This window comes from Culex pipiens, chromosome 1, assembly GCF_016801865.2.
Source record: "Culex pipiens pallens isolate TS chromosome 1, TS_CPP_V2, whole genome shotgun sequence".
NCBI lineage: Eukaryota > Metazoa > Arthropoda > Insecta > Diptera > Culicidae > Culex > Culex pipiens.
This window is the reverse complement of record NC_068937.1, coordinates 136,876,844-136,900,561: the sequence shown is the minus strand read 5'-3', so window position 1 is coordinate 136,900,561 and position 23,718 is coordinate 136,876,844. Positions and strand designations below refer to the sequence as shown.

At 34.5% G+C, this 23,718-nt stretch overlaps 1 protein-coding gene across 2 annotated transcripts in view; it reads right to left on the bottom strand.

Annotated features, from left to right (window-relative positions):
- LOC120422115 (cytotoxic granule associated RNA binding protein TIA1-like) overlaps positions 1 to 23,718 on the bottom strand; it is a 610,909-nt gene that overhangs the window by 420,946 nt on the left and 166,245 nt on the right. For both annotated transcript variants that reach the window (XM_052711638.1, XM_052711639.1), the window contains one exon: positions 11,421 to 11,511. In XM_052711638.1, coding sequence (XP_052567598.1) covers positions 11,421 to 11,511 — 91 coding nt within the window. The remainder of the gene's footprint in view (positions 1 to 11,420; positions 11,512 to 23,718) is intronic.

The window sequence follows — 23,718 nt, the reverse complement described above, 5'->3', positions numbered from 1 at the left end:
CAGAATAAATAAAAACAAGTATTTGATTACAAAGCAAGTATAAGTGTGAAGATGACAAATAGTGAGATAGTGGGAAAATGATTCTTATGACCATACGAAAATTATAGGGTAGTTTAGACAATTTAGATTTTTGGGTCTTATGTATATTTTAAAAATCTCAAATTTAATTGATTTCTAATATATGTTTAGCAAATTTTTAGTCTGAAATACTAAAATTTTTACAAAATAACGTACTGGTTTCGACGAATTTATTTTAAAAAATATTAAATTTTGCATTTTCCAATGGACTTATCATTCAAATGTTAAAATTCTGGCTTATAATTTCCATTTTTAATATTTTTTGTTTTGCCTCCCAAGGAGATCGACCTCGGCCAGAGTCGAGGGACAAAAAGTTTGAAAAATATTTGCATCTCCACTGATTTCCGTTGGAAGTTGAACTACACTTAACGTGAAGACTTCCATCATTGTGATGATTTTTCGTTCAAAGATATAAATTTTGCGTCGCTTTCAATATTTCGACAAAATTCCTTCAACAAGTTGTGTGCCCTACACATGCTGATTCCTTTTGGTAACGAGTATCCCATTCCTTGTAAAGTTATGGAAATCGTCATTAATCAATGATTGTCAACTAGGGCGTCAATGACTGTGCCACAAAATTATATAAATTTAGAAGCACATTTGATTTAGATCAAAAATTCTTTCAGTGGCTTCAAGAAGGCAACAACCGACACATGCTGATTCCTTTTGGTGCTGAAATTCGTTAAATAGAATTTAATACAGAATATTTTATAGTGATGATCAATTTTCTTCGAAAATGATCTACAGCTTCACCTTAAAATCTATACAAAATATACCGTCGGTTAAGACTAATAAGGAACCATCCACAAACCCCGTGGATACTTTTTTGAAATCTCAGACCTCCCTCCTTCCCTCCTCGTGGACAATTGCCTAACCCCCCCCCCCCCCCCCTAAGATGTCCACGTGGTTTATGGATGGTCCCTGAGGCAAATTTTGAAAAATGTAATATTTTCAAAAACAATTTGTGAAATTTTAAGTATGTCATTAGAATGCAAATGGAAAAAGCAAATGCGTAATTTCGATGATAAAAACGGGGTTTCAATAAAAAAAATAATGCGCTTTATACAAAAAATTGTAAAACAATGATAATTTTTACAAAATTGTACGTCTTTGATACAAATTAATATTTACAAACTATAAAAATTTGTGTATTTTCGATAATGCAAATGCAATCAGCTTAGAACACCATACGCGGAGCCCGTGCTGTATCAAGAAGGTTGTTCATTTTCGATAACTATACGGTATTTTGTGCAGATGATAATGATTAAGTATCATTATATACATTGTATCTTGATTGAGTAATTGCTAACAAACTTGCTAGTTTTCTATACAGTCTAGACTCGATTATTCGAAAGTTTGTTTGGGACTAACAATAGATTCCATTTTTGTCAAATTTTAAAGGCCCGGGATAGTTCAGTCTGGACTGTATAGAAATTTTCTTATTGATATAAATGTATTTTGAAACATTTGGAATTTTATTTCAAAATCATCTAATTAATATGTAGAATGAATGGAATTTCAATTTTAATTACAAAATTGCAATGCAATTAAAATAAAGTGAAAAGACAATATTAAATAGAATTATACAATTAATTTTGAAGAATTAAAAATATCATGCATTGCTTTTCAGTTTTCTTTCCAGCTATGCTGTTAACAGAAGTCTTAAGGTTTACTTCAGTTGACAAAAATTAGTAGAAAACAATTTCCCCTTAGCTACAGTAACCGTCGCTAATCAAGTGGAAAAACTTTGTCCACCCAACATCTGCCCTGCCCCCGCTGCAACAGTTACAAATTTACGGTACCGTAAACCGGGGTGACTTTGATAGGATTTCAATTTGTTTTTAGAATATTTTCCAACAGGTAAGGTTTTTCTCAAGATTATTATTTTTAAAACATGTACTGGGGTAGGCCACACAAAGTCCATGCACTATTTTGGAAAAAAAGTTTTTTCAATAGTGTTTAGAAAAATAGTTACATTAAAAATTCTTGGTTTTAATTCCGGGGTGACTTTGATAGTCATAGTTTTTCTTGTTAAAATCATATTTAAGATGTTCAAACTTTATTTGTACGTTAAATGTACCATCACTAAAGTAGCTGATATAGTTTGCAAGAAAAAAAATCAATGTTTATATTAAGTTAACTAAGTTTATAAGCTTTTTAACAAAATACATATAAATTTTAGGTAAAATTGTTAAAAAGTCGGAATTTTGCCTGAAATTTGTTAAAAATAGTTTTGTTTATAAAATTATCGATTTATATTGCATTTTATACTGAATTCGAAACACGAATCACAAGTTTTCACATTTTACATGAAATTTGTTCAACTGAATTTGCCTATAAATTTGGAATTTTTTTTTAATTGTGTTTCACAAACACATATTATTTATTATTTACAAACTTATTTAACCTTCTCCTAGTGGAAAATTGTTCAAAGAATCCAAAAATGCATTCCGTTTTCCGATTAAAAATCATGTTCATTGAGAAAATCATGACACTTTGAGAAGTTCAAAATAATGACTTTCATCCACATTTTCTTAACTATAGTTAACTAACTTTATAAACTTTTCAAAAATTTATGAAAAGTTCTTCATGAGGTACTTTGAACACTTCTCTACCACGGTCAGTATGTTTCTGAACCATTCCTTACGTATTTTAATTGTACTCTTCATTTTGCGGAAAAATCGCAAACCTATCAAAGTCACCCCGGCTATCAAAGTCACCCCGTTTTACGGTAACAATTTATTCAATCTCCGCTCGTTTCAAACTCCACATACTTGCATGCTCCCTTCAAAGTATCACTTTTCCCGTCGATTACACTTTTGCCAACGCCAACTACGACGACGACGGCGACGTCTTCTTCGCACTTTCCTCCTCGCACAAAAACTTTCCAAAACCATCAAGTGAGTTAATATAAAATAGTTAAAGAATTCCAGCCAACTTGGCCCGAAAAGTTTGTCCACTGTGGCTGGAGCAAGCCAGGCTAGAACCGGTGCCGGCCACTCGCTCCTGCAGGAACTTCTTGGCCGGTTTCACCGCACCTGAAGTGAGCCGAGCTACTCCAGTGCAATGATGCCGATGCCGATATCCTGATGATGGGAAAGTTGCGAAAGCCATGCATGCCGATACTCTGTACTTTATCAAACTCTCGAAATCAAATATCAAAGGACTTTGGACGAGAGAGGTGTGAGGGAAGTTTGTGTGCGGTGATGCGTTTTATCCGTGCTTAAGCACAGTTGGGTGGTGCTAGTTTGGGATTTTGTTAAATTAACGCCTGAATGTTTAAAAACGACATTCAAGCCTAAAGTTTATGCAACTCAATGTCAGCCAATTTGACGGTACGCCTAGAAGCAGCTAAGTATTCAAAGTGGACAACCGGAGAGCATCTCTCGACTTCGAAGACTCATGGCATCATAATTTGCATATGTTTCACCAGATAAATCGCTGCTTCTCGCTGCTCGGAGATTCTCCGACATTCCATAATCCGGTCGTCGAGAGTCGTTGCGTGTGTGGCTTCTGTGTGCGGATACGAACGTATGAATATTAAAATGGTTCAATTTAACCTCAATAACTTTTCAGCACAAGTCTCCTCCGTTCCTTGATGGCCGGCCAAGCCGAAGCTATCTATTTTATACCTCACCCCTTTCCTCAATCGTTACCTGAGGACCCTGTTAAGTGTGCGGAAAATCTCCAACAAACTCCCAGATCAATTCAGTGTTTGCTCGCTGCCTAAAGACAAGAGGGAGAATATTAAGTGATTATGGCGTCACATTTCAGAGGGAGATAGAATGAAAAGATGAGCCTGACTCCCGGCTTCCTTCCCACACGCTCACTTGTAGAATTATCAGAAATGAGTGAAGCCTGAAGAGCACGGAATACACGCAGCAGAATTCGGCTAAGCTGGGAAAAAGCACTTAGGAGTCCGTTGGGGCGTTTAGTTGGGAAAATGTAGCATTTTTTTATTATTCAAAATGCTTTACTCAAGTAAATACCAAAACATGCATTCTCAAATGGTAATAAATCAAATCGTTGAAATTGTTAACAAATGTCCATGCTAAAAATCTTCTTTTTTGTAATTTTTAATTATAGTTATAGCACATTATTTAGTTCTAAAATTAAGTTATAAGTAGCTAATAAGTGAAAAGAACTTATCAAGCATATTATTCTTAAATCTTAAACTCGAAGTAATTTGTTTAAATTAAAACTTAAGAGAATTAATTTTCACAAAAAAATTGATTGTCCGATTCAGAACTAATTTCAACTAAACAAATTTAAGAACATTCGTCAACAACGTTTAAAATACCTTTCTCATATTTTTTCCAAAAAAATCTTGCAAATTGTGAAACATTGCATCTTTTTATGGATTTTATACATTTTGTATTGATTCAATAAAATCTGTTTTTTTTTTTATAAACTAAGTATTACTTTTTGAATTTTCTTTTAATTAATCTTTAACAAAACTTTTGTAACGCCTCAGTTTGTTTTTTCTTGTTTTTTTTTTGACAATTGATAATGTTGCAAAATTTCAAATGAACTTGAGATAAAAAAAACATAAACAAAATGATCAAAAACTGGAGAAAGCTTGAATATTCTTAAAACCATCTTCAAACCAGAGAGAATCCTAATGAAAAATGTTGACTAGAGGATTTGATATTAGTAACAAAAAAATATTATAATTTATAACCATGATTAACATTATTATGAAGACAATGTGTTTAAACGATTATAGTTTTTTGAAAACATTAATTTCTAAATTCCATACAAAAAAGATTTTGTTTAGAAAACTTTTCGTTACATTGTACATAAATTTCACAAAATATTTTGAAATAAGCTGAGTAATTCTCTGAGACTTCAAAAAACGATAATGACCTGATTTTTTTTAATTGGTAAAGCAAAAAAAACTATTAAAATATTCATAAATCGTTATACTGAGAACGGAATATCCGATCGATTTGTTGTCTTCGGCAAAGTTATATGTAGGTATTGCTTAGGACTTCCCAGAAAAAAAATTATTGCACTCTTAAAAAATAATTGAAATTTAATATTGTATATTTTTTTTACCTTCCACAGGAAACAAAATGCTTAAAATTACATTTTTTCAATTCCGTCGTGAAAATTCCAACTTTTAATCCGACTGAAACTTTTTTGGTACCTTCGGTATGCACGAAGAAGACATTTTGCAACATTAGTTTGTCCATAGAATTTTCCATACAAATTTGGCGGCTGTCCATACAAAAATGATGTATGAAAATTCAAAAATCTGTATCTTTTGAAGGAATTTTTTGATCGATTTGGTGTCTTCGGCAAAGTTGTAGGTATGGATACGGACTAATACACGGTAAAAAAATTTTGGTGATTTCATAATTTAACTTTTTATCACTAAAACTTGATTTGCAAAAAAACACTATTTTTATTTTTTTTTATTTTTTGATATGTTTTAGAGGACATAAAATGCCAACTTTTCTGAAATTTCCAGGTTGTGCACAAAATCATTGACCGAGTTATGAATTTTTTAATCAATACTGATTTTTTCAAAAAATCGAAATTTTGGTCGCAAAAATTTTTCAACTTCATTTTTCGATGTAAAATCAAATTTGCAATCAAAAAGTACTTTAGTAAAATTTTGATAAAGTGCACCGTTTTCAAGTTAAATCCATATTAAGGTGATTTTTTTGAAAATAGTCGAAGTTTTTAATTTTTTAAATTAGTGCACATGATTGCCCACTTATGAAAAAAATAATTTTGAAAAGTTGAGAAAATTCTCTATATTTTGCTTTTTCGGACTTTGTTGATACAACCCATGGTTGCTGAGATATTGCCATGCAAAGGTTAAAAAAAGGGCTTAATATTGAATGTTTGGCCCTTTTGAAATGTTAGTCTTGATTTGAAAATTTTGAAAATAATGTTTTCGAAAAGATCGGAAAATTTCACAAAAGTTTCAAATATTAACATTGAAAATCGGACCATTAGTTGCTGAGATATCGACATTAGAAAATGGTGGGTTGTGGGGTTGTTGGGTGAGACTTAGAAAACATCAATTTTCTTGTTTTTTAACCTTTGCATGGCAATATCTCAGCAACTATGGGTTGTATCAACAAAGTCCGAAAAAGCAAAATATAGAGAATTTTCTCAACTTTTCAAAAATATTTTTTTCAAAAGTGGGCAAACAAGTGCACTAATTTAAAAAAAAGAAAAACTGCGACTATTTTCAAAAAAGTCACCTCTATATGGATTTAACTTGAAAACGGTGCACTTTATCAAAATTTCACTAAAGTACTTTTTGATTGCAAATTTGATTTTACATCGAAAAATGAAGTTGAAAAATTTTTACGACCAAAATTTCGATTTTTTGAAAAAATCATTATTGATTAAAAAAATTCATAACTCGGTCAATGATTTTTTGCACAACCTGGAAATTTCTGAAAAGTTGGCATTTTATGTCCTTTAAAACATATCAAAAAATTAAAAAATTAAAAATAGTGTTTTTTGCAAATTAAGTTTTAGTGACAAAAAGTGAAATTAAAAATCACCAAAAATTTTTTTACCGTGTATCATTTTTTTCAGTGTAGTCTATATCCATACCTACAACTTTGCCCAAGACACCAAATCGATCAGAAAATTCCATCAAAAGATACAGATTTTTGAATTTTCACATATCATTTTTGTATGGACAGCTGCCAAATTTGTTTGGAAAATTATATGGACAAACTAATGATGCAAAATGGCTTCTTTGGGCATACCGAAGGCACCAAAAAAGTTTCAGCCGGATTAAAAAATACAAAAATTAAAATTAAAGAAAAAAGACCAATTCCGTAGAGAACTGCTCAATAATAGCGTTAAACAGTTTCGTTTTAAAAATTACAGTTTATTAAATATCAAAAATTTAAAATAAAAAATCTTGAGGGCATTCCAAGCACCATTTGAAAATTTGAACTCTCAAGTGCCAGCTCGGCTGAGCCGAGATTGAGCCCCGGTCGATGACGGCTTCTTCGAGTGAGTCCCAGTCCCAGTGACAACCCAAAAGGTAAACCTCCTATATCTGGCCAGTCATCTCCCCTTCGGACGAATGACATCGACGACGAGGACGATGATGACCTTCTCTTGCTGCTGCTGCTGCTGCAAGCCATCTAATCTCGAGACCAAAAGTCTAGATAACACATTCCGGTCCCGAAGCATAAATCCAGGGGCTGATGACGACAAAAGGGACACACACACGAGGTTAGGTTAGTAGTAGTAAAAATTTAATTTATCACCAAATCAAGCATCAAATTACGCTGCTGACAAATTGTTATGCTTGTCATAATTCACATGTCTCATCCCAGCTTCAGTGTTGTGTGTATTGTCTTGCTCTGCTGCTGCTGCTTGCTGGTCAACTCCAGGGGAAAAAGTGTCTGGTCAGAACTTTGAGCACAGACCAAGTGAAACGCGTACTTAGATTTTATGTCCGGCATGATGAGGAAGAGAGCGGTTCCGGAACTCCAACCCTCGCTCAGTCTCTAATACTAATTAATGAAGCACTTTGGCTCGTAAAGCACTGCTTAGTTATTGTTATGAGTGTTTTGTATGACCGCTCGGAACACCACCACCCTTCAAATCTCGTTGATTTTCCTCTTTTATTTCCCATTTTTCCCCTCCTCGGCTGGAAGAGAATGCTCAACGATGCGTTTCATTACGCCTCAATCGTCTTGGCAAATAAATTGTCCGATTTTCCCACGACGACGACGGCGAAGAAATCGGGCTGGACCTGACTTTATTAGGCGCGTCTCATGAATTAATTTCTTTTGGGAGTTTTATGCGCGTTAATTGATGGCCTCAAGGAGAAATTAAGGGGAGTTGGTCACTTTGAGTTGTGGCAATCGTATTCGGGAGAAATTGATTTGTTTCTTGAGATTTGTGGGTTTTCAGATCAAAATCAATCAAATCATATTTTGTAAACCTTAAAACTTAAATGAAAATATTGCGGTGAGCAAAACATACAAAATTTTAAATTGACTAATAAGCTTTCCGGAAGTAACGTAACCCGATCAAACGGAGATCATTTAAAAAAAAACAAGTTCTGTAAAAATATCTAATTTTGATATCAGAAAGTCATGATCATCGATAAAGAGAAAAAAAAATAATTACATCCCCAACACTTAGACTAAAAATTTTCATTGAATAGTTCTTATGAGAGAATATTATAATAACAACTGAGAGTGTGGAATATGGAAAATTATTCAATCATTGATCGCGCTATTCATGTAATATTTCAAAATTCGAAAAATCATAATTTAAATTGTAATTATTTTTTATTGATGAATTTTACTTTCATAATGGGAAAATTTGGACCAATTTCGTCAAGGACATTATTTTGACCATGAAATGTAGACTAAATACCATTTTTTCTAAGTGGAAAATTTGAAAGTTGGTTATGTTCTCTAGAAAATCAACCATTTGTTCGAAAACTATCTAATTGTCCAAAACCCAACTTGCCATTTTTTTTTTCAATTTTTTCTTAATATGACCAGAACTATGGGAAAATTTTGTCTAGGACATAATTTTAGCAATGAAATGTGGTCTTTGTACCAAAACTATTTTTATAATTGAAAAATGTGAAGGTTGTTATTGATATTGTAATATTCGTTTGATCAATAATTTAAAAAAAAATCCAAAAGTTTGATCAAAAATAATGTGCATAACGAAATATGTATTGTTCATTTAAATATTTTGTCTGGTCTCTGTTGAATTTTACATTTTTTAAAATTTTGAACAAAATTAGTTAGTAGTCAGCCAATGTTTAGCATTTAAAAAAAAGTATTTTCATGTTTAATGTGAAATATTAATTTTTTTACAAACTTTCACTCTTCTGTTTTGAAAATCTAGACTAAATATTTCATTGCTTGCTACTCAAATTGTAAAATTCGAAAATTGGAGTTATTATTAATACGATACATTGTAAAAAAAATTACTGCAATTAATTTAGATTTAAGACATTGGGTTGGTGAGAATCTATGCAAATTTTGCATCGTTAATGAATCATTAACTTTAAAAATATTTGCAGCGGCCTAAATTACTTTTTAAACCGCTTTCCAAGCCAAAATGAATTTCGCTTAAATATTTTTTTTTATAAGGTCGACATTGTCGAATTCTTGTTAAACAAAAGCTTTTTTAAATTTTATGATACAAAGTTAGTTACAACAATTTCAAATGATGTGATGGACTATTTAAAAAAAAACATGAAAATATAAAAATACAAACTAAAAATATTGTTATTCAGAGAAAAATAAGATCATGTCCACAAAGCTGATAATTGTTGTTTACCAAAAATTTGAAAATGGCTTTGAGCTAAAAAATTATCTTTTATTCTAAATGTAACAAAAAATTCAGACTGCTTTCGTGCCTGTGAAAAACCCAAGATAAAGGCTCCCTAAAGAACCATTTTAAATAAAATATTGAAAAAAAAATTAAAACTCAATTTGAATAAACTTTTTATGAAATTCTGATTTATTTGTTGAAATCCATTTGAATTGATCAATTTACTTTTGAGCAACTCTCTACGAAATCGGCTGATTTCGACCATTTTTATTTTTAGTATTTTTTGAATTGACTTAAACTTTGTGGGGGCCTTCCCTATGACCAAATAAGCTATTTTGCGTCATTGGTTCACCCATACAAGTTTCCATACAATTTTGGCTGCTGTCCATACAAAAATGGTATGTAAATAAAATGTAGATATTGTTGAGGACTTTTGAGAAAAAAAATAGGCACACGGAAAAAAAATTGCAGATTTTTTTATCAACTTTTTTTTTCACTAAAACTCAATTTCCCAAAATACGTATTTTTTGAATTTCGAGATTTTTTGATATGTTTTAGGGGACAAAAATCCGCAAAATGCCGCCTAGTTATGAATTTTTGAAAAAATAGTGATTTTTGGAAAAAATCGAAGTTTCATGCAAAAACAAATTTGACATTATTTTTTAATGCAAAATTGAATTTGCAATAGAAAAGTACTTTACAGATTTTTTGATAAAGGGTTCCGTTTCAAGATATAGCCACCGAAAGCTTGATTTTAGCGAAATATTTGCAGTTTTTCAATTTTGAAAAATAGTGACCATAAGTGACCATTTCTGAAAATATTTTTTTTAGAAGTTCAGAAAATTTGCTATAAAATTGTCTAAGAGACATTGAAGATTGGACCTCGGGTTGCTGAGATAGAGCCGCTTTAAGAAAAAGAAACACGAAAATTGAAGTTTTCTAAATCTCACCAAAATAACCCACCATATTCTAATGACGATATCTCAGCAACTAATGGTCCGATTATCAATGTTAACACATGAAACATTCGTGAAATTTTCCGATCTTTTAAAAAAAAAATATTTTGAAATTGATAATTTCATTTTTTTTAAATCAAGACTTACATTTTAAAATTGCCAAACATTGAATATTACGCCCACTATTTTTTCAAAATTCATTTTTCAACAAATACAAATAAAATCCATTTCCGGTTTTGGTAGAGAATTGCTCTTTTGCAAAACCTTTAAAGCTCCTGCGAAAAATGATGAACTTGTCTTATTTTAAATTCTGCACAGTCCTTCTCAAACTCCCAGTCACAAACCGGAAACTGTAAAACAAGGTACGAAAGCATCCACCCAACATTCCGGAACCAACTCCCACCGGCAGCTAATTCAAGGCAAAAACACGTGTGTATATGTGCTTGTGTGTGGCCCCAACCTGCTAGAAGATAAAACGTGAATATTTGATTGCGAGAAATTTGAAATTCTTTTTGTGCGCTCCCCCGAAATTGACACGTTTATTGAGAAAGGGAATAATTAATGTGATGTTGCTTCGCTCGTTCCCTTCTCCTTCCTCCTGACACACGTGTGTGTGTGTGTGTGTGTGTGTAGATCTAGCAGCCAGCAAAACACGTCGATTCCACCTCGCACACATTTGCAGATTGGCCCCCTTTTTGCGCCGGGGTTTGTGTTTCTTCCCCAACTCAGGTTGAACACGACTCCGACATGGGTGTGTGTGTTCGTTTAGAGTGTAAGTCAGAGCTTGTTTGGATCCTTTTGTCAGACACGTGGAAACAACCCGCGCGAGGAACTCACCCACCCACATTCTCCCAGCTTGCTGAGGTTGCTGCAGATTTTGCAAACCATCAGGTAGAATATTAAAAACATGTGAGAAGAAGAAGACGAGGGGGGAGGGGCAAAACGCATACATTTCAATTGAGTTGGACAGATAAAAGAGAAAAGGGAACTTTTCGCTTTTCAGGTGAGATTTTCCAACGGGCGCGACGACATGTGGGGGAGTTTTCAGATTTATACTCAATTTGAGAAGTTGATTTTAAAGTAAGATATACTTACTGCTTGTGTCCACTTTGGAAACCATTGGAAATCCGTTCGGGGCCAGTCCCATCGCGGCCGTGGTTGTTTGCCAGCTGAAAGGTTTTGATTCCTGGAAAAAGAGAAACAAGAAACAGAAAAAGGTTCAACATTAGACTTATTAGCTGCAACGTGGGATATGGGTGGTGCAAAAAAAAAAAGAACGGAAAGGTAACAAGCCCGAAATCCTCAATCTTCGGGGAAAATTTTCATCTGCAGCTCCATTACACCTTCCTGGAAAGAATTGCTTTATGAGAAGTTGGAAGGGGGATAAGCAGAATGCGGATATTGAATTCCAGCGAAGAAATGGCTTCCATGTAGTTATTAAAATCTGTTTTCGTTAATTCAACCCTCTTCTGACATTTTTTTTCCTTTTTTGCTGTAAGGGAAACTTATCTTGTTTTGAATGTTTATTCAATTCAATTAGTGTTTTATGAGAATTTAACAGTTCTGCTCCAGGGTTTAACGTTTGAAAACCAGAGCTTTGGAGAACCTTTCAATTGAGATCAATTCATAAGCCTTTATAGGGAGGTTACATATTGCTAAGTTTAGATTTTGGGTATCCTCGAGATGCCCTGGGTGGCCTACCAGGAATTATGCCGTAGGTGGCCCGCATTGGTTTCGTTCACATTTCTGAGCAACGAAGATTTCCGTAGGTCTACACCTGAACATGCTATTTGGGACAGTATGAACTTTCAACTGAAGCCGAAGGGTTGTTCTCCAAAATCACAAAAAATATAACAAACTGTAATGTTCTATATTGAAAAATGATGAAATAATTTTGAATGATTTTTGATTATTCAGCAATTCCCAGCTAAAACAGCATGATTTGTAAAAAAAATTCTCCGATCGGGCTCAAAATTTTCTAAGGAATCCTTGGCCGAAATAATCAGAACCTTTTTTTTTTATTTGGCAATTAGGGTAGCCTACGCCGTGTTAGGGTGGTCCACATTTTTTAAAAAAATCATAATTCCGCACCATTTTAACCGATTTTAGCTATCTTGGATGCAAATGGGTGCAAACGAAAGGGTATTAGATAGGCTTTTAAGGAAGAATAGTTCAAAGCAAGGCTTGAAAGGGATCTATCACTGAATGGGACTGCTCGATATTCGACGGAACATTCTGTCAGCGATCATTTCCCAAAACGATATTTGATCGCTGACACACAACGCCTATCATGACCGTCTTTGCTTGGCGACGGTCGATGAACGTAAACACGAAGACGAAACGAACGAAAAATGAGCACCACTCAAGCAGCCGCCCGAACGAGACAAAGTGCTCTTTCTCTTTCTCTCGTTTTTGTCTCTCTCTTTCTACTGTACGCCACGTGGTGACCGAAGTCATATGATTGCTATCATTGGAGAGATGATCGGTATCTCGGTAGAATGTCAAACGACCGCTCTCTTAGCGATTTTTTTCCCTGGAGGGAAGTCAATGATTGTGTGAGTGACTGCGTAGCACTCATTCCTTTGTGTGTGAAACGAACGAAAGTAAAATGTAAAAATCAGGTTGTCGTGGTGAAGACGATTGGAGTGTTCTGTCAGCTATCACAAATAATGTCGAAATTTCACAAGCACTGGTTCAAAGTTTCAAATATCTAGTCTAACATTGTAAAAGTCAAATGAAAATTTAAAATGTTTTTGAGGGTTTCTGGACCAGAGAGCCTATGTCTGAAAATATTTTTATCAGATTCCTCGGAAAATTTTACGTAACATATCAAAAATTGGTGAAGTTACGTTTTCAATATTCCGAGATACGATTTATTGAAAATAAAAACTGGGTTTTTTGACGCGCCGCTTGCAAAAAAAGAAGAATGACAAAATCGGCAAAAAATCGACTATTTTCACTAAAACAACGATAACTTTAAAACTTCTGCGATGACCTATACATGTTTGAGTACAAAAAGATGCCTTTTTTCAATTAAAAAAACCCTAACACGGCGTAGGTCACCCCAATGGTCAAACAAAAAAATACAGGTCTAATTATTTCGGCCAGGGGTTCCAGAAAATTTTTGAGCCCGATCGGATAACTTTTTTTTTTGAATCATGCTTTTTCGTGGGGAATTGCTGAGTTTTTATGTTAGCAAAATTTGCGAAGTTCCTTTATTTTACTTCAAAAAACTAACTTAATCCACTTATGTGGTTGATGCCTTCCTCACTTTTTACCAACAATGGGTAATATGAGTGGTTTGGACACATATTTCAGCTATTTTTTTTAGGTCCAGAAAAATAAGTACACAGATATAACTTAAGTTGTCATAACTCGAGACAGGGTTGCCAGATTTCCAATTATGTGGACTCGTTGGAAAGGTTTTTTGATAACCTAACCAACGATGGGTCGGATGATGGATCCGGACATCGTTTACATGCATTTAAGTGAGATCCGGCTTCAAACAAGTACATAAATATCACTTAAGTGGTCATAACTCGAGACAGGGTTGCCAGATCTTCGATGTTGTGGACTCGTTGGAAAGGTCTCTTGATTACCTAATCAACGATGGGTCGGATGATGGGTCCAGACATCGTTTACATACATTAAAGTAAGATCCGGCTTCAAAAAAGTACATAAATATCACTTAAGTGGTCATAACTTGAGACAGGGTTGCCAGATTTTCAATTATGTGGACTCGTTGGAAAGGTCTCTTGATTACCTAACCAACGATGGGTCGGATGATGGTTCCGGACATCGTTTACATACATTTAAGTGAGATCCGGCTTCAAAAAAGTACATAAATATCACTTAAGTGGTCATAACTCGAGACAGGGTTGCCAGATCTTCAATGTTGTGGACTCGTTGAAAAGGTCTCTTGATTACTTAACCAACGATGGGTCGGATGATGGTTCCGGACGTCGTTTACATACATTTAAGTAAGATCCGGCTTCAAAAAAGTACATAAATATCACTTAACTGGTCATAACTCGAGACAGGGTTGCCAGATTTTAAATTATGTGGACTCGTTGGAAAGGTCTCTCGATTACCTAATCAACGATGGGTCGGATGATGGTTCCGGACATCGTTTACATACATTTAAGTAAGATCCGGCTTCAAAAAAGTACATAAATATCACTTAAGTGGTCATAACTCGAGACAGGGTTGCCAGATCTTCAATGTTGTGGACTCGTTGGAAAGGTCTCTTAATAACTTAACCAACGATGGGTCGGATGATGGATTCGGACGTCGTTTACATGCATTTAAGTGAGATCCAGCTTCAAAAAAGTACATAAATATCACTTAAGTGGTCATAACTCGAGACAGGGTTGCCAGATCTTCGATGTTGTGGACTCGTTGGAAAGGTCTCTTGATTACCTAACCAACGATGGGTCGGATGATGGTTCCGGACATCGTTTACATACATTTAAGTAAGATCCGGCTTCAAAAAAGTACATAAATATCACTTAAGTGGTCATAACTCGAGACAGGGTTGCCAGATTTTCAATTATGTGGACTCGTTGGAAAGGTCTCTTGATTACCTAACCAACGATGGGTCGGATGATGGTTCCGGACATCGTTTACATACATTTAAGTGAGATCCGGCTTCAAAAAAGTACATAAATATCACTTAAGTGGTCATAACTCGAGACAGGGTTGCCAGATCTTCGATGTTGTGGACTCGTTGGAAAGGTCTCTTGATTACCTAACCAACGATGGGTCGGATGATGGTTCCGGACATCGTTTACATGCATATAATTGAGATCCGGATATATGTGAAAACACATTTTTATACATAACTTTTGAACTACTTATCGAAACTTCAAACAATTCAATAGCGATATGTATGGGACCCTAAACCAAGTCGAATGCAACTGGTTCGATCAAAATCGGTTCATCCAGTGCTGAGAAAACTTGGCAAGATTTTTGAACACATACATACATACACACACACACACACACATACACACACACACACATACACACACACATACACACACACAGACATTTGTTCAGTTTTCGATTCTGAGTCGATATGTATACATGAAGGTGGGTCTTCGAGCTTTTAATAAAAAGTTCATTTTTAGGGCAGGATTATAGCATAGACTAAATATATATAGATACGCCACTCCGCTGTTGGGGTTGGCGACACTACCGCCACGCCAAAATTACACCTGGTGGCAATTCACAGGTACTAAGCTACCCTTTGGAAATGTTTGAAAAAAAAATCCTCCCCAGTTTCAGTTCAATGCTCAGTGGGTATATCCAAGCAACTTTCGACTAGCAACTGCTGTTTCCAAGAAATGTCAAAACTCTCGTGACTTTGCAAATGTTTGATCATGTTAGAAAAAATCCAGTCCGCTAATTGATTAGGCAACGTCGAAACAGGTTGGCTCTTGTTAAATATATTTATAAGGCAGGTAAATGTAACAAAGGTAAATATAAAAATCCTTCATTAAAAAGCTACTTTTGTTTTTCACAGCCTCGTGATTTCCCGGAAAGATGACCATGGTGACGGTAAAAACAGAACTTCGTTGGATTCGGAAGCAGTAAACCGGATGCTCCCAACTATACCTGAACGGACACAAACCAGTACAGCGTTCTCGACAACGAAAATGCAAATCTCCAGCTTCTACTACGGTTCTCCTCAGGCCCGTTTTGAAACAGTGTATGAAGTCATACGTATTATGTTTTAGCATTACAGCACAATGAAGATTAATGTATAATTAAAATTTGAAAAAATAAAAAAAACACGCTTTATTATTATTATTGAAGTACACATTTGTTTACGATTTCAGAACAACTTGGTGGAGAACTGGGGTAGGATCGAGGGTAAATAGTTCTCCGCCAAGAACGAGGCTGGGTTAGGTTGTTGAACACATGACAGAGGAGGTGAGAACCGCGGATAGAAGCCTTATCGTCCAGAGAGTCGGTGGTTTCACTTTATCGTTATTTTCGCCTTCAGCTTCCGGTCCTTCATTAAGCGTATCAACCCTTCAACGCTTTGAATCCCTGTGATCGGCGACACGTTGGACGTCGGTTACTTCTTGTCTAATTTATCGTCCGACAAATGGTCGTTAAATCAAGTTGCTTGACCGTGTTAGTCCGGGTAGTTGGCTTGCTAAACAACTCTGGTTTCTTTTCCGGTGGTCACACCGGCCATTGGCACCATGGTGTTGATTTCTGGACCATATTTACGCCTCTCGAGGACATTTTGAGTCCGGTGAATCTCGCTCGCAGCTACCATCACGATTTTTTTCACAAATAGAGTGACAGTTGTCAACAATCTTTTGGAGAGCCATAGAGTACTATGATTTTGTTTAGCAATTTAGTACCTGTAACTTGACTGTGATGGCGCGCAGAGCGCTGAAGGGGTGTCGCCAACTGAGTATATGGAGCAACTTCCAAGTGGGACATCTACTTGATTAATAATCTATGATTATAGCCTTACCTCAGTGAGGAAGGCAAAATGCAAGCAATATTTTCCATCTTGTTGTCGGATATCTTAAAATGTAAGAAATAATTCGGCCTTGCTTTTTTGAACAGTTTAATCAGTGGATTAACGTAATAATCACAGTGAATCATGGAGGAAATTTCTGATTTCTAAAATTCTGCAAATCACTAAAAATCAACACAATGAACTATATTCACAAATAAGATTTGTTTTGTTATTTTCTGCTCTCGAAAATTATGTACAGAAAGTGTTATAGAATATTCTTGAAAAATCATTTTTTGCAAAGAGTTCAATCACAGTTTATGTTATCAAAACAAAATTTGTTATCGGTCTGATATTGGTTGAAAGCCAGAACAACTTGGGAATAACATTTTTTGTTATGGAAGAATACCGCCAACTGTTATTGGGATGATCGGATTTGTTGTTAAAATAACAAAAAATAATAACAAAGATTTGTTAGAAAAATAACATAAAATGGTATTAGTCTGTTATAACAATAACAATCCAATAACAAAATAATCATAACGGCGAATAACAAATCATGTTATAAATAACGTAAAATGTTATTGGCCTAGTATTTTGAAAAATCAAAAAATGTTATTCCCAAGTTATTTCCGTTTGCTCGGGTACAACATTTTTCGCATTCCAGAAAAACACCCATTGAGTGAAATTTTATGTCAAATTTTCATGTATTTTGTCAATAAATCGTTTGAATAAAAAAAATGTTGATAAGTATAACTTTTCGAAACAAGTGCTGAAATTTTCAACTTTTCAGCACCCATTTGAGTGCTGAAAATTAGAACTTTTCAGCATTTATTTTGAAAAGTGTTGCTATTCGTTTCTGTTATTTTTGGTACAGAAAAGTAGGCTATTTTGTCGTTCAAGAATGACAAGAAAAGTAAGTAGTTCACGACGGAATTGCAAAAAAATAAATAATAGAATAATTATTTAAATTATTCAACAAATTTATACTGCTGATTTATATCAAGACTATTATGAAAAGTGAATAAATTGAAACTTGATATTTTAAATTATTGATATAACCGCATATTTAATTTGTAAAAAAAAATCTAAATGTGCATAGCGAAATATTGTTTTATCATTTTATATCAAACATTTTTTTCAAGTTCACTATTTTGGTTATTTGCTCACCTAGATATTTTGCCTTGTCTCTGTTAAAATTTATCTTTGTTTCCAAATGTTGAACAAAATTTGTATGCGGTCAGCCAATGTTTACTTATTTTATTCAACATATAAAAATATGTAGTATTGAATTGGAACAAACAATACCAACATCAACTTCTAACCATTGCAAAAACATATCTGACCAACACCAAATTGAATCCGCGGGAACATTTTTTCCTCTGTTATTGGATTTTTTCGTAATAATTTTTGATTACAGAATGAGTTTTTTTCAAGAGTTTTCGAACAAATCTCTAGTATTATTTTTTGTTATTTTAACGGTTAATCTGGATGTTTTATTAACAAATCTTGTCCTTCTGAACATTTCCAGTTATTTCTACCTGCTCGGGTAAACGTTGTGTTCCCAAAATTGATTTACTGGGGGTCTAAAAAAGACATCTTTTGCTTTAGAGCAGCAATTCTCAGCGGGGAACCAGCCTAGAAGAATGTTGAGAATCACTGCTTTAGAGTATCAACCAGAAATATTTTTTCTTTGCAAAATATGTTGATTTTCGGAAAATATTCATATTATTGCCCAACCGAGATTAAACAAAATCATTTATAGATGCGAAATCAAATTTAAATTGAAAATATACTAATACAATTTTTGATAAAGCATGTTCAACATTATTTAACTCGCTTGAAAATTAGTACTTGAACTTGATGCGGATGTTTCACAATGAATGTGGCGTAAGTGCCGGAATAGTTTCAATTCAAATTGCATGTTAAAAACTAGATTTTTATGCTGTCAAATTGAGTTTAAAAAGTCAAATATCCAAACTTGAAAGTTCTAAGATTTAATCTAGAATGCAAAAATCCCACTGCTCGCCAGTGCGCAACACCTTGCTTCCGCCAGCACATAAATCGCTTTAAGAAAAAGCCAAATGAAGTTAAACCAGCACCGCCACGTTTCCCCAAATTTGCAAAACATCCAACCCTCCGCGCGCGTGTGTGTTTGTGTGCATAAATCTAGTAGCCCGCCCGTTTGTGTGTAAGCAACAGCATTTTTGATGGTTTTTCCTAGAGCCCCGGTGAGAAAAATTTATGTTCTCCACACACTGCAGCACTTTTTTTGGGGGGAGGGAAGAAAGAGTGGCAAAAATTTCGGAATGTTGTAAACCACGCGCCTAAATGTATGCAAAACCTTTTCTTTTTCGGGACTGAATCACATACCTGTTGCTGGTTGAAGGGGTGCGGTGTTGGTGGTAAACAATGTAGCATTAACCGGTCCTGGTGTTGCGTACATTTTCCATTTTCCTAACAATGTTGGAAGGATTTTTCTTTTTTTTACGAGAGGGGAGGCGAAACCCAGTCATAACTCATCACAACAACGAAAAACAGGACGGGAAGGGTGCAGGTCGGAGAAGAAAAGAACCCCGAGAGTAGTGAATAATACAGTGCGGGGCTCATTTCATATCAATCAAATAGCGTGGTAAAAATTGAAAAATTCCCGATCCACCCAGCAGGTGGTGTGGCGAAGTTGGGTGGGTTGCAGCAAAACGGGGGCAAGGAAAAAAAAGCAACGACACGCCTTCGTTATCAACGCTGCTATACAATGAAGGTCTCCTCCTGGAGTAACCTTTGGTGAGGGGTTACTGCCTTAGGGCGACGAACGCAACGAATAAATCAAATTTCTCGAGAACCTTTTTCCTGAGTTTGTCTCGGAGAGTTGCAGAAGAGCAAAAAAAAGAAGTAGGCATTGCCAGAAGGCAGGTCGCGTACATAAATCGTGTCATAAGCTAATGACGTGATTGCCTCCATTCATCATGTATGCTAAATAAAGGCATTAGGAAAGCCTCCCCGTATAATACCACCTTCACGGCCTACTACTACTACACGTTGCGGTATAACGTCGTTAGGGGGTGCATTAGCAGGTACTTTAGTAAAGTTACGCATGCGACGACTCCCGGCACACGTGTGTTTGTGTGCATGTCAACGACGTAGTTGGCGTCGACTTGAGCCCTGCTAGCGTGTAATGAGCGGAGTCCTTTACACAGAGTAGGCCTGGAAACAGGGTCCTTTTTCATGCTTGTATACACACTGGGCTAACTGGCCTGCTGAGATTGCGATCGCACGAGCGCGCGGGGACGGGCGTAAGGTAAACTGACCTTCGAAAGGAGCCTGAATGTATGCATTAACGACGAGCAGGTCGGCCATGTTTGCATTCGTAATGTGACCTCGCGAGAGCGATTGATAAGTGCACACGTGGCGGTGGCAGAGATTGTGTTGTGGCGGTTGCAGAACTTCAGGGAATTGTTTTATTGTGAGTGCGTGCGCCTGCATTTAAGGGTTGGGGGAGGTGGTTTTTACCACCTGCAACACAGGTGTTGATGTCGCAGTGCGTTTCCGAGCCGGGTCAGGCTCGTGTAAGCCGATGCGCTGCGGTGACAAATGGGCAAGCACCGGAGCTGATGGCGGTTTTTAATCCTTGAACATAATTTGTGGCTTTCGCCTGTGAAATTCAGTAATGTTGATTTACCAATGTGGGCATTCTCCAATTAGCAGCGGAACAAAATGCTCTGATTTCAGCTGTGATCCATGCTTCCATTAATAATGCATTAAAATGCTATATTACTGCGGAAATTACTGCTTCCAAGATAACAAAATACTGCGTTTTAATTGGGGACTTCAATGTAAATATAAGCAAATTTACTGTTAGTAATAGCTGTCACTACATTGTTGAATATTGTTTCATTAGCCAGAATGCATGATTCATTTTTTATATAGCAAATTTAATTGATTTTTGAAAGTTTTAGCTATTTCTAAAGGAAAGACTTATACCATTTCATTTACGTCCATGACAACAAAATTGGTTGAAATGGCACTGAGTTATGATTAAAAAAGGGCTTTAACGAAAATCAACAAAAATGACCATTTTATTAACCACCCTAACACGACGTAAGTCACCTTAAGGGCCAAACGAAAAAATAAGGTTCTAAATATTTCGGCCAAGGAACTCAGTGAAACATTTGGATTATTTTTTTAGAATCACACAGTTTTCGTGAGAATTTTTGCCTTTTTTCATTTTTGTCATTTTTTCATTTTTGTCATTTTTGTCATTTTTGTCATTTTTGTATTTTTTGTAATTTTTGTAATTTTTGTAATTTTTGTAATTTTTGTAATTTTTGTAATTTTTGTAATTTTTGTAATTTTTGTAATTTTTGTAATTTTTGTAATTTTTGTAATTTTTGTAATTTTTGTAATTTTTGTAATTTTTGTAATTTTTGTAATTTTTGTAATTTTTGTAATTTTTGTAATTTTTGTAATTTTTGTAATTTTTGTAATTTTTGTAATTTTTGTAATTTTTGTAATTTTTGTAATTTTTGTAATTTTTGTAATTTTTGTAATTTTTGTAATTTTTGTAATTTTTGTAATTTTTGTAATTTTTGTAATTTTTGTAATTTTTGTAATTTTTGTAATTTTTGTAATTTTTGTATTTTTTGTAATTTTTGTAATTTTTGTAATTTTTGTAATTTTTGTAATTTTTGTAATTTTTGTAATTTTTGTAATTTTTGTAATTTTTGTAATTTTTGTAATTTTTGTAATTTTTGTAATTTTTGTAATTTTTGTAATTTTTGTAATTTTTGTAATTTTTGTAATTTTTGTAATTTTTGTAATTTTTGTGATTATTGTAATTTTTGTAATTTTTGTAATTTTTGTAACTTTTGTCACTTTTGTCATTTTTGTCATTTTTGTCATTTTTGTCATTTTTGTCATTTTTGTCATTTTTGTCATTTTTGTCATTTTTGTATTTTTGTCATTTTTGTCATTTTTGTCATTTTTGTCATTTTTGTCATTTTTGTCATTTTTGTCATTTTTGTCATTTTTGTCATTTTTGTCATTTTTGTCATTTTTGTCATTTTTGTCATTTTTGTCATTTTTGTCATTTTTGTCATTTTTGTCATTTTTGTCATTTTTGTCATTTTTGTCATTTTTGTCATTTTTGTCATTTTTGTCATTTTTGTCATTTTTGTCATTTTTGTCATTTTTGTCATTTTTGTCATTTTTGTCATTTTTGTCATTTTTGTCATTTTTGTCATTTTTGTCATTTTTGTCATTTTTGTCATTTTTGTCATATTTGTCATATTTGTCATATTTGTCATTTTTGTCATATTTGTCATTTTTGTCATTTTTGTCATTTTTGTCATTTTTGTCATTTTTGTCATTTTTGTCATTTTTGTCATTTTTGTCATTTTTGTCATTTTTGTCATTTTTGTCATTTTTGTCATTTTTGTCATTTTTGTCATTTTTGTCATTTTTGTCATTTTTGTCATTTTTGTCATTTTTGTCATTTTTGTCATTTTTGTCATTTTTGTCATTTTTGTCATTTTGGTCATTTTGGTCATTTTTGTCATTTTTGTCATTTTTGTCATTTTTGTCATTTTTGTCATTTTGGTATGTTCGTTGATTTTGTTTATTTTGTTAGTTTTGGTATTTGGCAATTTTTTGTAATTATGGTAATTTTGGTCATTTCGGTCATTTTGGTAATTATGGTAAATTTGGTAATTTTGATATTTTTTTGTATTTTCTTTTGTAACTACATGATTGATGCCTTCCTTGATCCTAACCAAATATGAGTCACACAAAATATCCATACAGAAATTTCCTCTATTTTGTTTTAGACTAAGTACCAAGTTAGTCCAATTAAGAAAAGTACACCAAAACGACATGAAAGCTAGCACAATTTTATTGCATTCTCCATTAATTTCAAAACAATCAATTCCCTCAGCAAAAGTGCAATTGTCCCACTGCAAAAATCAATTACCGACATTACGACAACGACCAACAATCCCACCAGGGGGCATAATCATAATCCTGAACGAGCAAAAGTTTATAGATTTTCCCTCCCGAACCCGGAAAGCTCCCACCACAGCAGCAGTCCAAATAAAAAGTTACAATTACCATGGCGACGACGACGACGACGCCGCTTACTTCGCTCTGCACAGAGAGTTTGTTTCGCAATTAGAAAATTTCTGTAATTGTTCTAGCGCGCGCCAACCTTCTTCGCATACGTACGTGTTATTGTTTTTCATTCCGTTTCCGTTTCCTGCCCCGGCCAGAATTGCTGACGCCAGTGAACGCAACGTGTGTGACAGTTGGAGGGGGGGTAGAAGAAAAAAAAAGTCTGCTCAGCAGCATCCCCCAAAATGGCGTTCGTGGGACCACATTAAGAGCAATAATTCGAAGCGAGTTTCGGGTATAAATTTCACAAAGTATAACTGCTTAACTGGGGAACAAAACCCAGCTAGCGCCAAGGTCTTACACAGACAGAGAAGGAAAAAGTAGCAACGTTTCGCCATAATTTTCATTAGAAAATAAACAGAAATTGCTGTAATGGCGAGCACGGCGAAGGAAAAAGGCTGTTTGACACACTGCTGCTGCTCTGCTGGGGTGGGTTTGGAGGTTGCAATCCGAGTTGGCCACGACGCAAGATGATAAACAGAAGCTGGACGGCAAATTGGGGAAATTGGACCTGAAGGTGAGCATTTCCTGTTCATCGCAGCAAGCTTGGGGCACAGTGAGCATTTCAAGTACGGACTTCAAGTAGTACTTTTAGAATGCTTGAACATAGAAGATCGTCTGAAGGTAAGTAACCAAAGATCCTGATCGCATTAGTAAGTATTGCAACTGTCATCTGTTAACTGTCAAATGTTTTTTAGAGTGCTCCTAATGTTGTGACGCAGAAATTTCAGGGACTCATAACAAAAAAAGTTC